Source organism: Mytilus trossulus, chromosome 10, assembly GCF_036588685.1.
Source record: "Mytilus trossulus isolate FHL-02 chromosome 10, PNRI_Mtr1.1.1.hap1, whole genome shotgun sequence".
NCBI classification, from domain to species: Eukaryota; Metazoa; Mollusca; class Bivalvia; order Mytilida; family Mytilidae; genus Mytilus; species Mytilus trossulus.
Window position 1 is genome coordinate 12,440,390 of NC_086382.1, and position 17,108 is coordinate 12,457,497.

Sequence of the window (17,108 nt, forward strand, 5' to 3'; positions counted from 1 at the left end):
ACATAACAGTCTAAAACAAAAAAAACATTTTTTTTATTCGAAACTTTAAATATCAGGGAATTTGGTTGATTGAAAATTGTGTTCTAAATATGAGTGACCACTATGCAACATGTTAATAGTGACATGAAACATAAATAGAAAGTTGGTATAGCACCTGAATGAGACACACTGTTCAATGACAGATACAATATGCCACTTTATAAGTGCATTCAGCATGACAAAATAAAACTTCTCACCTGCCTAGTGATTATTCATAAAATGTGCAATTACCTGTATCATTAAAGAATCTTGTAAAAGTAAATTTTTGACAAGAAGTTATCTACTACATTTGGTCTCCTACGGATAGTTGATTAGACTATTTACTGGGTTTACAATAACATGAGCAACACAACAAGTGCCACATGTGGAGCAGGATCTTCTTATCCTTCTAGAGCACCTTAGATCACCCCCAGATTTTGGTGGGGTTCATGTTTCTTATTCTTTAGTTTTCTATGTTGTGTCTTGTGTACTATTATTTGTCTGTTTTTCTTTTTCTTTTTTAGCTGTGGTGTTGTAAGTTTACTTTCGATCTGAGTTTGAATGTCCCTCTGGTATCTTTCGTCCATCTTTTGTCTCATTAGTAATCATACAACTTATTATTTTTACTAAAAAGGTTAAACTTTATGAAGTTTGTCCTTGGCCATATAAAAATATATGTGTGGTTCCAGTTACCTGACCGACCCTAGTTAAAAAAAAAAACGACCCTAGAACTTTTTTTTTCATTTCTGAAAAATTTATCTTCAAACAATCAAATTTTGAGGATTGTGAATTAAAATAATTAAATTCATAGATTTCTGTCATCTGAATTTCCATCAGAAGTATCTGTTATGGCTAAAATGCAAGAATTCATAACAGAATGCAACAAAAATTAACTAAAACGTATCAGGACTGTTTATTTAACAGACACATGTAAATGGTGGACTCCCGGTTGGGGCATGTATAATACCAGAAACAATTTCGGTAAACACATGATTTTTTTACGGATTTTGAATAAATATTAAAAAAAACAAAAAAATTGCCGACCTACCGACCCTATTTTTTAAAAGTATGTAACTGGAACCACACATATATTTTTATTTGGCCCTACTCTTAGATATCATTTTTCTTCAGGTTTGAAGCTGTGATGTAAAGAAACTTTACTGAAACAGACTGAAAAACAACCATTTTTTTTCTTAGATTCAGCATTAGGAATGTTACTTGTTACATACCTGTATGACTTAAAGTGTAGTAAGGGACTACTGTATTTTAACTTTGGACTAGAGGATGGCGAATGTGTGGATTTCATTCTAGATAAAATATGATGTTCTGTGAAAGAGGAAATCTGCAATAAAGACAATAACTATTGGTTAACTTTGTATAATATATAAGCATAGGTGAAAGTTTGATGATGAACTAAATTAGCTCTCGCTTTCTATGTAGTGAGGAGTAAATTACAAATTGGTTTTGTCTGTTGAAAAAATGGTATATACAATGAAGTTTAAGATTGAAAATATGATTATGGGTGATAAAATTCCAGAAAAAAAATATATTGAACAATAAATCTCTTTCAGGTTTGTATTGTTGGATTTCTGTCTTGTTGGTCTATATCACCATGATCCAGTGATTTTGCTAGCGCTCGTCACTTTCGTATTTTACAAAGGGTTTTCGAATTGACGAAAGTTTTCAAATCAATTTCGTCACTTAAAATTGAAAGTGTAAAAATATTTTCTCATTAAAATACCATTAATCTACCTGCCTATATGTTTTTGACAAGTTTATGACCCCCAGGTAATTAACATTTTCAACAGGTGTAACAAGTTGTGATTACAACTAATCTGCTTTCTGCCATCCGATGGGTCACTAATCAGTTAATTATTAATAAACCTCATAATTGACCATTATAATTATTTCCCCAGGAAGATGAGTCAGTTAGCAATTCAACAACCAAGAGTATAATTTCGTCTTTGATCGAAATAATTTGTTACCCGGACAGTTCGCATTTGCATTATTTCTCAAACGATCACGATTTGAAGTTCGTTTGTCGTAGAATTCGTCATCTGAATGCATTTTCGTCACAATTGATATTAGTTAATTGCCATAAAAAAACTATCGTCTATTTCCTTTTAAAAAATATTATATAGAACTTTTATTTTCAGTTCAAATTGTCTTCACGAGTTTAACAGGTGCTTCCTGTACTGTGAGCTACGCATGCGTGGAAGTAGTCAAATAACTATTTATAGACCCTGATAAAAAAAAAAACGTAAAATACGATCCCATTTAGAAGCAATTAAACGAGAGAGACAAACATAATCTCTTACTAAAGGAATTAAAACCGAAAAATTATAATTTCCTGATGAATCAGGACGCGTTTTGAATTTACTATACACGTGTCGCTTCCCGTTTTCGTTTCATTTTCAAACCGAAAGTAGAAAACTTGATTTCTTTACAACCTCCTTTCAGTCGTTAAACTCGTTCCAAAAAGGATTTTATACAGTTCCAACTTAATAGAAATGATTTCCAAATATCGATTTAGACGATTTGTAAGGATAATGATTATGCAGTGATAAAATAATTGCAAGTTAATTTCTAATGTAATTCCTTAATTAAAAAAAAATGAATCGAACTTGTGTTGTTCAGGAATGTCCTCTGGAACAAACTGAAGAGAAATTGTGAACTAAGTTTCTATATCCCATGTCAAAATCTTTCATAATAAGGGCCAATACAGTCAAATCATACAATACTGACTGCTAGTCATGCCTACAAGTCCTTTAAATCTGACAAAGTCAAAACTGAAGCTAGTAACATAAATCCTTGGTTCCTTGCTGTTACACAAAAACAAGGGTTGATTTTAATGGCACGCAAAAGTGACTAAAGGCCTCAAAATCCTAGCTTAAACCCTGCCATGATCACATCTTCATTTATTCATACTTGTCTTCATTGATTTAAAATTGCAATACAAGGTGCTGTTGTTAAACAATGAAGTTCAAGATTTTAATAGTAAATTAAATAAATAGAAAAAGTTCAAAAATAGCTACTTGATTGTACTGTGGAACCAGCAAGGGATGACTAGATGGTGATGATAAATCAGGAAGATCAACATTACTAAGGAACTTCTCTACATTTTCAATCTGCAAATAAAGATAAAGCACAAATATATATTTCACCAAAATAAAACAAGATTCCATAGACACATTTAAAACTAAAAACTTGAACTTACATTTATGCAATTATACTTTTTTCCATAAACATATGAAAAGGATGTAAAACTTTCATAACATAAATACACTATATAACAATAATATCTATGTAGATTTTCCATTTACTCATACATCCACAATGTGCATCCACCCATGTCCACTCAAGATGTTTGCCTTTACTTCATAGAAATATTAAATAAATCTGCTTATATCATGTTATATACATTTCCTGTTTATGTCCTGTTATCGTTTTTTTATTTATTTCAAGGATATATTCCCACTATATTTTGCTACTGTGGAATTATTTATTTTCATGGGTACCGATTTTCGTGGATTGATGAAAACTGGCATATTCATGGATATTTAAATTCGTTATGGAAAATTCGGCATACATTCCTCTAAAAAATCAGTATTTCGTTGAACATTTAAATTTGTGGTTCCCCTGTACCCACGAAATCAACAAAAATTGGTATCCAACGAATATTAATAAACCCATGAAGTATTGCATAAATTCATCCATATATTACGTACCTGCAATGTTTTTAACTTCCTAAGTTGTAAAACACCTAATTGACTGATATTTTCTGGACTAGATTTTGGCGTAATATCTCCGGCACCTTTACCCTGATTGTCAGCCAGCGTCTTATTTAACACAGACACATTATTAGCACCACTGTTTTCTATATTAGGTTTATTGCTCGGATTTATTTCCCTGAGAGAAAGGCGCCGCTTATTTGGTCGTATCACAATATCATCTGGAACATTAGAATCCAGTTCAATTTTCTCAAGTCTTGGAATCTTGGATTTATTTTTTACTGGTGATCTGCTTTCCTTTATCAATTGATCACGTTTGGCTTGTAAATCTTTAAGATCCTGAATTTTTTTACTATAGTCATCAGCCATTTTTTTTAAACGTTCCTTTTCTTTTACTAATGAATCTTTATTTGATTTTTCAGACCTAGAGTTTATATTTTCTTTGCCTTTCTTTGCTGCATTCTGAAAAGTTAAATACAAAATATGGATACAACAAAAAATAAATTATTGTGAGGCAAATAGTTGTTTTAAATGCATCTGGACTATTTACTGTTCCACTCTTTATACATTACTATTAAGGTGCAATTCTTCAGTTGAAATTCAGGAATGAGGGTCTCATAAAAGAAAGGGAAAGTCTCAAAGAGTGAAAAGATACAAGTTATTTTGAGATTATAAAATTTATTGCAATAGGAAATTTATACAAATCCCCATCATCTTGGTATTTAACAATTATCCATAACTGATGATATTTGGAACAGGTTTGGAATATAAGTCAACTAACCTCATTTATAACAGTAACAGAAAGATCAGCCACCCTATTTTTGCCACCTGCTTTAGCCACTACTGACCGTGGCTTGTAAGATATTCCATACACCCTTTGACCCATTGCCATTAATAGTTTTTCTTTCTCTTTGAAAATTGTCATCTTTTTCTGAACCTGTTCTTTAAACTGTCTTGCCTGTAAAAACATGATAAATGTATACGTTGAAGGAAATCATAAACTTGTAGATAATTAAACTACAACATATCTGATTTTCCTTTCTTTTCTTTTTTTCTTCACTATTCTGTAAAGATATGCATTATCCAAAGAATGAAATGAAGGAAAAGTAGATAATCTAGTTTTGATGGTATTTCTAAGAAATGTTGGTGAATTTCTGCTTGCATGGACCACAAATTATACTTAAAGTCGAGTGGTACAACAGACCTCAGTTTTGTCAGAAACAATTTGTTATATTAATTTTTCATTCAAAGTATTAAGTTATTTTGTATCAGGAGAAGCCATGGTGATTTCAAATTTCTTTAAAATTTTCACGAGTCTAGGAAAATCAATATTTTTCATTGATATCAAATTTTGTCTACATAAAACAATATTTTTTGTTGAACACTTAAATTTGTGGCCAATTCTTTTTATCATGTTCATCAACAAGAATTAGTATCTTGTCAAATAAAATATTTCCTAATAATTTCATTTTGGATGTAACACATCTTCTGATTGCCAGACGTTGTTTTGTTTATCAGCTCAAAGACATAATTAAGTCATGTGGCCGTGACATCATCAACATTTTTTCAAGGTTTACTCTAGTTTAAATTGAATTTAGAATTAAATTATATGAAATAACTGTAACATTTTATCTGTCTATTTGAAATGACATAAAAAATGTGGTGCTCACTTTATAGCGGGTTATTTGTAGCGGGTTATTCAGTGTGCACCACATTTTTTATGTTATTTCTTCATAGACAGAAAAAATATTACAAGCATTCCTTAAATAATTCATTAACTGAATTTTGAAATAAACACTTACCTGCTTTCGATTCTTTTCAAAATGTTCTTTAAAGAAAGTCAGCAAGTTATCAGCTTTAGATAATTGTTCCTTCAACATATCTACTTTATCTTGGGACTGTTTCATATGTTTCTGGAATTTAGCTGTATTACCCAGCAACACTTTAAATTGGCCTTGCTCTTTAATGATTTCAGATCTAAAAGGAAAAGTAAAGTTGAACTGTTAAAAAAACACCAGAGAATGTAATGGAAAATGAAGGATATGTGTGTTTTAATTTGTGACACAAAATCCTTACACTTGCATGCTAAAAACCAAGGTCAATAAAATACATTTTAATTGCTGTGTTTCACTTTAAATTCTCAGTAAGGCCTTCCAAGTCAGGAATATGACAGTAACTGTTGTTCTCAATTTCATGCCATGGTTGATTTAAAGTTTAACTATTTATGTTTTCAGTTTTTAAGTTCACATGTATTTCCCAATTTTTATATTCACCTTGGGACTTAGATATTTTTGTTGATCCTTTTTTTCATCAACATGGAGCAAAAACTAACATCTCAATGTTAAATATTGTATGATTTTATGTATAGGTATTCAGATAATATTCTCAATTTCTAAGACTTTTAACTAAACTCGAATAGCTCTAAAGATTTTAGGGCTAAAATTGGCTAAAAGGTAATATTTGCATTGAATAAACAGCATACAGAAGTTTTTTTTTTATTAAATGTGCATGGGACTATTTTTGTACTTCCAAATAAAAAAAATTAATGAACCTAAAAATATTTTGTGAAGTTCTTACCATTTCTGAGCTATAAAATACCCTTTCATATGGTAAATATAGTTATATTTTTTATCCTATTTGGATGGGTTATTTTTCTTTGAATTCTTCTCCCTAGCATACAACATGAATATAAATAGAACAGGGTGTATGCCTATGATACTGCTATGTATTTTCCCCCGATTCCCTTGTCAACTAGCAGTTATTGTATCATGCATCATTCAAGCAAGTAGTCATAATTAAACTTTGAAAAACAACTGTCAAATATTTTCAAACAAAATAGCTCTGATTAAACTATTACAAATATATTTATTTCCTACCTCTGTTTGACAATATCATCTTCAAACTGTTTAATGATGGTTTTCTCAGATTGCATAGGATCAACAAATTGTAAGTCTCTACTGACTGGTTTTGGACTCAGTTTCTTGGTGGCCTTTGGATCAACTTTTTTCTGAATTTCTTTGCCCACAGGTTTTGGAATTATCTTTTTCTGAATTTGTCTGGCGCCTGGCTTTGGAATTATCTTTTTCTGAATTTCTTCAGTAACTGAATTTGGATCTACCGGCCTTCTATTATCTAACTCCTGAAGCTGTAATACAGAACAATAAGTTTATTGTTTATCACTTTACCAAAGTAATAACTATGTAAGCTGCAGTAACATGCAGTTACTTTGTAATTTAACTAACAGCGGGAAAAGGGTACAGTAATCCGGTGAGGGTAATTTATATGAAGTACTACTGGGGATATATTAATTTATTAAAATTTAGTCATGCACAAGATTCATTAACTATTACGACCATCCTATTTAAAATTCTCTGTTATTCTGTATATGCCCTAATCCTCCCAAAATGTATAGCCATATTTCATCCTTTCATTCAATCCCAAATCAAATAAATACAAGCAAAATCAGTGGGTCTATTTGCAGCTATCCATTCCACTATGGCGGATCGCAGAAAAATCAAAACCCATTCATACCTCAGAGTTTCTTCTTGCTTCCTTTAGAAATGAATCTAACCCTCCAATAAAATCACTGGCCTGAAATTGTGGTTTTTGTTGAGGCTGCACAGGAGAACCATCTGTCTTCTGACCTAGACCTACAAACGATGCTTCATACGGGTCTTGTCCTGGTTCATAAGCCTGAAAAAAATACATGAAGCATCATCCATCATAGATTTGAGACCATGCAACTGAACAGTTAGTTTAGTCCTAATAAAACTCTAACTTAGAACTGCAACAGATCATTACAAGTAGATAAGTTTTGTTCTATATTTCTTGAGCAATAAAGGAAAGAAACCATTTTCTCTAATTGAAGTCAGACATCAACATAAAAGAATATGATTTTATAATTTGATTTATTATCTTAATATCAGTATTGAGAGTCCTTATTCAAATTTGAGAAAAATCACTGAATAAAATGATCTGACTTTGGAAATGACATGCCTTAGTACATGTAGTACATTGCCATTGTAATCCTATTTATGGAACTCAAATAGATTTCTATATTATTTTTTTGCTCATTGTAGAAGGCTATATGATGACATATATATAGTTGCTTACATCCATGCATTAAGTCTCTGGTGGATATTTGTCTCATTGGCAAACATTCTCTTTTGAATTGATTTACATTGTCTTATTGGGGCCTTTTATAGCTGACTATGCAGTATGGGCTTTGCTCATTGTTGAAGACCGTACGGTGACCTATAGTTGTTAATGTTTGTGTTATTTTGGTCTTTATGTGGGTAGTTGTCTCATTGGCAATCATACCACATCTTCTTTTTTATATACCATATCTTCTTATTTAGTATATTTTTGCCATATCCCATTTTGTTTCTAATCAACACAAGAATGGGTTTTTTGATTATGTGATTACTTGACCATTTGTAGTGATTATTTGATTACCAGACAAAAAATGTCAAGATCATTTGATTATTTGATAATCTAGGACTGTTTTTTTCAATATTTGATTATTAATTTATGATTACTTGGACACCCGGGCCTCAAAAATGACAATAAAATAAATAAACCCTCGATTGTACCTCCTGTTCTTCCTCCTCCTCCTCATCTTCATCCTCTTCACTTGTGGTATCTTCATTAGGGTTGATAATGATGGGTTTATGTATTGGTACCTGTTTAGATAAAATAGGAAATATTATGCAAATTTTTAAGTGCGATTTTAAGTATTTTAAATTGAAAACTCATGAAATGTATATTAAAAGAATGGTAACCCTTTTTTACAAAAAAATCATACCAGTTAAATTAATTGATAGTAACACTGAATTGTTTATGACTTAAGAGGCATTTCTAATTTCAATATGTGATAATTTATGCAAATTGCCGGATATCAAGGAAAATTAGATCACATAAATATTGAGTGTTCATGCAGAAAAAAACATGTTCAACAAGGACAACATATAATTACGCTAATAATACTTTCAAAATATTAAGCTTGCTTGAATTTAAATAAATGAATAACTCTACCAATTACGTATGATAAATCTTTAAAACAAAAAATGAAAACAGTAATGTCAGTTCTTTCCCTTTTCTCCAACTGACCTTTATCCTTGTTATCTCAACTGTTCTTGGTTTGACAGCATCACTTGGAAGGGGTGACTGTACTCTTGGGCTAGGTGACTGTACTCTTGGACTAGGTGACTGGATTCGAGAGCTTGGTGACTGAACTCGAGAACTTGGTGATTGGACACATGGTGTTGATGGAGAAGACCTTCCTGAAGTTGCACCTAATGACTGTGAAAAACAAAATTAAAAATAATCACAGGTTCGCACATTTTGCATCATCATTTTTTAACTTTTGCAAAAATGAATTTCAAATCTTACTATATGACACAATATTTTTTATTTGTTTTTTTTGCCACAAAAGTATAGTATTTCCTCATAGTCTGATAGTAAAAGAAAAGAATAACTCCAAGTTATTTTAATAAAACTTTTCAATTTCCTAGAACCAAAAAGTTGTATATTTTCCCATGCAGATACTATATTCTACATTTGACCTTTGGCGGTTTGGCGGCTGAATGCACGTTTGTCCCCCCTGTTTACATAACTCCCTATATAAAAATCCCTACTAAAGTTAAATCCTTGTGGCTTTGAGCTTTAAAAATTATGATATGCCATCAACTTCATCTAAAATTATGTACTGGACGCGGCACCAAAACATAATGTTCTACTATGGTCACTTACATCTTCATTCATTGCTTTAACCATCATTATTTTCCTGTTTGCCAAGGACTGTAATAGCTTGGCCCGTAACAGTGCCTCCTCGTCATCCTCCACTTCATCTTCTTCCTCCGGTGGGGGTGGGGGGATTGGAAGCCCTGGTGGTGGGGGTGGAGGTAGTAGTAAATAAGGCTCTGGTGGCAGCGGTGGGAAATCTTCTTGTGGCAGTGGTGGAGGTTCCTCTGGTGGGGGTGGGGGTGGGGGCCAGTCTGATGGTAATGGTGGCGGCAGTGGGGGTGGTTGTGGTTCCACAGGCATCAGAGGCATGGTCTCCAGGAATGGAATCTGTCTGTTGTGGTCCATCCATCCATATGCTTGAAAGGAGGGATCTGGTATAAAGTCTTGATAATATCCCTGAAAATGTATAATAATTTTACAGCTACTGAAATAGTTTAAGAACAGATGATTTTATTTAACCAGATACAATTATTCAAACAGATCTTTCAAATAATTGATAGGAAAAAACGGCCTTCCTTAATAAGCTAGTCATAGATTTGTTTTAAAAGATTGCATGATTATCAAGTGTTGGAGTGTTGACTTTTTTTTGTTATTGTTATGTTACTGTATTTAAGCCATTTTCATCTGCAAATTTACTTCAAATTTCTACATTTACAGTGAAAATAACACTAATTAAAAGTGGTGCAATAAAAGTTTATTTTATTTTGGTTCATTCATATGTTACAGTTTCCAAGTTTTAAGTGAAGTCCATTTTTGCCCCCCAGTATACATTTTTATATGGGGCCAGCTGAAGCTGTCTTTGGGTATGGGTTTTCTCCCTGTGTTAAAGACACATTGGTGAACTTCAGTTGTTTTCTTCTCAGTCATGTCTCTTTGACACATTCCCCATAAATTTCCATTCTCAATATTATTGACATAAAAAATTCTTCACTAATGTTTTTTTCTTATAAAGTGAGTACATACTGGCATCATTAGAGACTGCTGTGGAAAATTGAAAAATTCTTGGTCCATTTGTAAATCTTCCATTCCTTGACCAATATCTAATGGAGAGCCTGGGTTACTGTCTATATCCATTTCAACTGGTTCATAATTATCTTGTAAGACAGGAGGTACAAAATGTCCTTCACTGCTATCAACTCTTTTTCTCTTAGTAGACTCCTTTGAAGAATAATATTGGAGAATTTCATAAGATTATAAACAAAATGAAAACATAATATGAACCGAATTTCATAGAAAAATGTCACTGTTTAACATGTATGCTTAAGTATTTATATCACAGCCACAGACTCGAAATTAAAAAATCCATTCCTGAAGGAAATAACTAGTTTGCCAATCAAACAGTGAGAAGAAGAAATGTAACGCTATAACTCAAATCTCTATGACAAAACAGAGCAAAGAAGTTATAACAAATTTGACAAATTTTAAGACTTTTTCTTTAAAAAAAGAACATTAAGAATATCATGGCTCAGTGCCAGTACATACATCATTTTATAATCATGACAATCTTGGTACATCTTTTGAAATATGGAGTCAAGAAAGATAATTAGGATAACACAGTACTAACCCTTCTGTATCCAGCCAAGTCAATACTATCTAATGCTTTCTGATCACCCAACATCAACAAGAAACGTCTAACTTGTTCCTTAGGATCGTCTATAGTCAGAATTTTCTGGATTTCACGATTTCGTTTCTGATGATCTTTTCTGTCGTCACCATATCTTCTTCTATCAACTTCTTCATTATCTTTTTTCTTTCGTCTCTCATCAGAACGCCTACGTGATATTTGATTGATGACCCTCTGGGACTGATTTCGTGCTCTTGCAGGTCTCTGTGCAGCGACTCTTTCTGTTAAAAATAATCCATTTATTCAAAATGTATTTCATAAAAAAGATTGATATCCAAAAAGAAAAATGATACCATTAAGGGAAAAACGTTAAATAATTTTTCACGCAAATCTCATTCAAATAGGTGTACATAAAAATTAAGAAAATATGGTTTGATTACCATAGATACAGCTTTCCACTGAGGAGGAATTGGTGTATAAGTTAGCAAAATGAGGACTTAAACATGTTGAAATTGGCAATTTCCCATTAAATAAAATTTCAAAGAATCTAGAACTTGTGTGCATTTTATGTAGCTGATCATGATGATGCATATACAATGAAAACAGCTCACTGCTATGGCAATCACTTATGTGGATTAAAAATGTGGTAAAATAAATTATTATACCAATTAACATTATTAATTTTATGTAAATTAAGCGGCAAATGATTTTAAAACATTTTCATTGTTATCAATATTAATTTTTACTTGTTTTACATGCATAAAAACATGAGTGAGACAATTGATTTTCATTTTCTGATTGAATTTATTAGAAAGAAACATGTGTTAGTCTCATGTAAATGCAGTGAAACTTAGTAGGTATTTGTTCTTCACAACAGGCATTCCTGTTTGTTTGTCGACACATACATTGTATACATGTATATACTATAGACCAACAGTCAAATTCAGTGTAAGAAGATCAACTTATGTCATATGGCAAATGTATGGCAAATGTTCAGATAATTTAGAGATACTTTTACTTAAATTTTGCGATTTTCAAGAGAAAGGCTAAATTTTTTCAAGGGGATATATATGTGATTTTACCTCAAGTTATTGCTCTCTCACCAAAATTTACAATTAACTAATACATGTGACACTACAAAACAAATACAGTACTAGCTGACTAGTATGAATTGATTTATTTTCATGTGTATTAATTTTCATGGATTGAGAAAAACTTGCATTTTCCATGATATTTGATTGTGTGGCATTACTGAAGTATAAGTATCTTCCAAATAAACATGATAAATGTAGTGCTTTGTTGAACATTTAAATTTATAGTTCCCTGTCAAATCCATGAAAATAGGTATAATAATGAATCCACAGTATATTATTCAATGATCAAAAATCATCATATAATTATGCAATCTCCCTCCCCCCCTAAAATTTACAATAACATTATCTAAATAGAACATTTCATAATTAATGATAATCATGATAATTGTCATAATAAAAAAAACATACTATTTTCTGGTCTTTTCTTAGGAGATTTAGATTTAGATTTTTGTCTTTTCGCTTCTTCATTTTGTACTTGTAACTTTTCTGTCTGTGAAAGTGATGATGCTAAAGCAATTCTTCTCAACTCTAACTCGTCTAGATCTTCTTCATCCTAAAAAAGACATATCACACCACACTGAAATTGTAAGCAACTATACACACATCAAACTCTACATTAAACTTTTGTTTATAATTATTAAAAAAATATGCAGTTGTACATTGTGCTAAGTACTCCTTATTCTCATATGATTTTACCATTTCTATACAAAAGTTAAATGCATGTATTTCCAAGACTTATTCCTGAAGCATGCACATATAAAAATCTGATAACTGAAATCAAGAGATAAGATCATGGTGATAAAAGATTATCAGCAATAAATAATTGAACTGATTTTTCTATGAATTTTTAATTTTTATTATTTTTGGGGGGTCTCTATGAGTTACAATTCAAACCTCTGTTTGGTTCTCATCATCTGCCACAACTTTTTGCTCTGAATCTGCATCTTCTGCAACCTGTTCTAAAGAGACATTATCTTGACCTTGATCTTCAGTGACATCATCATGATCTTGACCTTCAGTGACATCATCTTGACCTTGACCTTCAGTAACATTTTCTTGACCTTGACCTTCAGTAACATTTTCTTGACCTTGATCTTCGGTGACATCATCTTGACCTTCAGTGACATCATCTTGACCTTGACCTTCAGTGACATCATCATCATCTAATACAATGACCTCTGGTGGTGGAGGTTCAATGATCATGACATCTTTATCCTCATCACTATCACCATCACCAACTTTTTCCTCTGTTGTGTTCAAAATTTCTATACTTTCTTCATTTCTAACTTTCCCTGATTCAAGCGAATTAGGATTTTTGGTTTCACCTTCCAATTCAGATACCTCAGTCAAGTTTTCACTATTATTATTCCTGTTTGTATTTTCATTAGAATCAGATGAATTTTCATTCTCGACATTATTCATAATTTCAGTCGTTCTTAAAGACCCTTGTTTCTCTTGATTTATCTTGTCTTTGTGTTCTAGCATTTTTATCCTGTCTTCAACACCTTGAAGTTCTGATTTATATTTGTCTACTGTCTCTTTATATTCCTTACTATTTTTGTCTATCTTGGCATTTCTGAGTTTCCTTTTTGCCCAAACTGTTTATATGGTTAAGGTTAAAATGTAAGCAAAGAAGGATGACATATGTAACTCTTCACAATATTATCAGACAAGAAAAAATTCGAACTTGATCTGTAACTTGTCATGATAAAACAATATATACATGATGTATATACCAAACATCAAATAAATATCTTTAAGCAAGAAAAAATAAGTGTGGAAAACTGATTTGTAGGATTGAGGGAGTGCAAATTTCGATGCTAGAGTGACCCAAAAAATATGCAACATGACATACTGTACATGTATAAGTTGTAAACAGTTATAATACATATCAAAATACCCTTCTAATAAACATGATACATTTTTTAAAATACATGAATGCTATATGGTATGTTCAAATCTGTGTCCATTGGTTTATGGATAGTTGCACATGGTTGTTTCTTGACAATCATACCACATTGGTGCAACTAATTACTTTTATATCATAAATTATCTTAAAAGTTAACATGGTTATACATGTATATATAATTAGGTTTAATAACCCAAAAGCATTAAATAAAACTTGGTCTTAATTACCTTTATATGCAGCAAATCATATATATTTTTTAATGTGAAGATTAGTCTTCACAATAAACTTAAACTTATGTCCTGTTTTACCAAGCAGAGTTATAAAATCACGCAAGTATGAGATTAACTCCTTACCGGAAGAAAAAGAAATCTACAGACATGAAGGACAAATTTTGGAAAAGTTTAGCTAGGTTTGATTTGCCTGTATAGATAATTTAGGCAGAAAAGCAATTTTAATACAGGCAAATGATGAATCAGGGTCTGTTCACCCTGATTCATGTTAGTCCTAGTACATGTACCTGTTCGCCCAGGGTCCATTCGCCCAGGGTCCATTCGCCCTGATTTTTATTTTTTTCTAATTGTTGTCTTATCGCATTATTTTAAGTAATTGAACAAAATATTTTAAAGTTTGTTGAAAAATTGACAGAATATTTATATCGCCGCAATAGGTTATTTGCCAAATCCCGTAATTGACCCTGTAATTAGAGATCATTTTCTTTGTTGTCTCCCTTATGAGGAACAATAATTTTTATTTACAATGGAGAGCTAGCAGAAAGAGCAAATTTACCTGTGTGTAAAGTGAGTAATCTTTAAGGTTCTTAAATCTTGTATTTACACTTATTTGTTGTTTAACTAAATACTTTAGACATCAGAAATTATTTTTCATGAAAAATTAGTTTAATCGAATATACATCACTTTCAATTCCTCATCCTTTTTATTGGCAAAAGCCAACTTTGACCGGTAAGGAACCAATCGAAAATTGACAAAGGGAATTAATTTGTTTTAAAAGTTTGTAATAACAGAATCAAATCGGTAATTGGCAAATGGACTATTAATTTAACATTTTCCCTTTGATTTGCAGAGTAGAATACTGGAGTACAATGCATTTATCTTTATTGATACATTGTATTTGTTAACAAAATAATTCTATTCAGTCAATCACGAATGTTTGCAGTATGACTAGTCTTCGAGTATAAATAAATGAACTCGTAAATCCGTAAAAAAGGTACATCATTGTTTTAATTAATTTCAAGCTGAATATATGTTATCAAAACAAAACGTTTGTTTTAATTATTTATCTATCAAAAGACAAGTATCACAATAATCAGTGATCCAAATTATTCGTCATTTAGAAGATAACTGTATTGTATTTTAAGCTTCGACAGCATCAATTCCCCGGGGATTTGATGGTCGCAAATTAAGTTTACTGGTGACGCGTTAGCCATGTAAGAAAGTGACATTTTCCAATCAAAATGAACGTTACAAACGTTGTTGCATTAGAATGAACAATTAATGATACTAAACAAGCCATAAACTTTTAAATATTTCAAGAATATACATGATATATGTTCGAATCCCGGCAAGGGAAGAACCAAAAATTTGCGAAAGCAAATTTACAGATCTAACATTGTTGGGTTGATGTTTAGACGAGTAGTATATACATTATGTACACAGCCATGTATCACCATCATTGATGGCGATCCGATGGATACATCTGTTGAAGGGTTGTCACTGACTCAGACGTACTCATGATATATATATGTTTGTGGCACAACATCCTGTCCACAAGTTAACAATTTTTTTTTTCTGTGACGTATTAAATTTATAATAAGATCCATTTTGTTACAACCTGTGATCAATTTTATTTGGCAATCGCCAATGGCAGTCAGCAGGGTTAAAGAACATCAGTTGTTCGACCTGTTAGTCAAATGCGTTTTGTTTAAATATACTTTTTCACTCTTTTGGTCTTTTGGAAAATGTTGTTTGTGCTGTTTTTAGACCCTTCTACAACGAAATTTGTTTGACATGCACACGTATAAAAATTGCGGTTTTTATCCAACGCAGTCATAGGTTTGAACGTAGTTTTCAATTTAGACTCGTTTATATATATATATATATATATATAGGCCCCATAGAAATATCTGAATAAGTTTCAATGCCCTGAATATTAATATCTTTTTAGTAGGGGGAACAAACTCAGAGCAAATGGACCTAGGGCGAACATGTTGTAAGGGTGAACGGTCCCGATACCCGACTGAAAGGCCTCGGCATGAACACACAATATAAATCAAATAAATTAAGAAAGGATACATCCAGGAGACGTGTTTGGTGCACTTCGATGTTGATAATCAATAATTTGAGTTTTATTTCCAGTATTGGTAACATTCTGTTCAGAGGATTGTTTAACTCTTTCTCTGTAATGCTTGAAATCTCTTCTGTCTCTGTCTGACATATGAACTGGGTGCTCCTGTGGGCTTACTCTTATTCTGTCATATCGAAGTGGTCGGGGAGGGGGCCCACTACGAGTTGAGTAATCGTTACAATAATGAGGATTTATGTGAGTTGTACGACGCATATTTTCGGACCTGGTATCGCGCACTGGACGTCTGTAATGTTCTGGTTGTTGGTGAAATTTTGCCTGGTCATCATACTGATTTCTGTAAGATTTCGTGTTTTCGGTATTGTTCTGAGGGTGGGAATCGACTTCATCATCATCTGAAAGTTCTCCTTCTTCCTTAGTGTCGTCCATATTTAAAATAGTTTATAAAGCATAAAACATGGGTGTACTTTCAGTTGTAAATTAGGATGAAACGTACCAAAAAGATGGCGTGTAAATAATGGGAGATAACCTGATAAAAATCTACGGTCTTACTAACAACCAACGGTACTTTATTGTTAAAATGGACGATAATGGACGTTTAAAACTTGAAGTGAGTGCTCTTAGTGTCTGTGACTAATTTGTAACATGAAATTGGGAATTAAAGGGGCCTTGAACATTTTTGAAACTAGAAAGAGGGGCTTAGTTTTTGGTAATACTTCAGATTGGG

At 32.0% G+C, this 17,108-nt stretch overlaps 1 protein-coding gene across 2 annotated transcripts in view; it reads right to left on the bottom strand.

Moving 5' to 3' along the window:
- The window catches only part of LOC134686865 (zinc finger C3H1 domain-containing protein-like), a 56,777-nt gene extending 39,871 nt beyond the window's left edge, over positions 1-16,906 (bottom strand). For both annotated transcript variants that reach the window (XR_010101679.1, XM_063546682.1), the window contains exons 1-15: positions 16,372-16,906; positions 13,047-13,750; positions 12,561-12,705; positions 11,059-11,339; positions 10,458-10,652; positions 9,501-9,890; positions 8,859-9,050; positions 8,342-8,431; positions 7,281-7,442; positions 6,626-6,894; positions 5,552-5,726; positions 4,531-4,707; positions 3,747-4,211; positions 3,054-3,146; positions 1,248-1,360 (exon numbers count right to left, since the gene is read on the bottom strand). Coding sequence is in view for 1 of the 2 variants with exons in the window: in XM_063546682.1 (XP_063402752.1) it covers positions 1,248-1,360; positions 3,054-3,146; positions 3,747-4,211; positions 4,531-4,707; positions 5,552-5,726; positions 6,626-6,894; positions 7,281-7,442; positions 8,342-8,431; positions 8,859-9,050; positions 9,501-9,890; positions 10,458-10,652; positions 11,059-11,339; positions 12,561-12,705; positions 13,047-13,750; positions 16,372-16,810 (3,890 nt within the window). In the remaining variant the exon portion in view is untranslated. The remainder of the gene's footprint in view (positions 1-1,247; positions 1,361-3,053; positions 3,147-3,746; positions 4,212-4,530; positions 4,708-5,551; positions 5,727-6,625; positions 6,895-7,280; positions 7,443-8,341; positions 8,432-8,858; positions 9,051-9,500; positions 9,891-10,457; positions 10,653-11,058; positions 11,340-12,560; positions 12,706-13,046; positions 13,751-16,371) is intronic.
- Between the last annotated feature and the right edge of the window lie 202 nt (positions 16,907-17,108).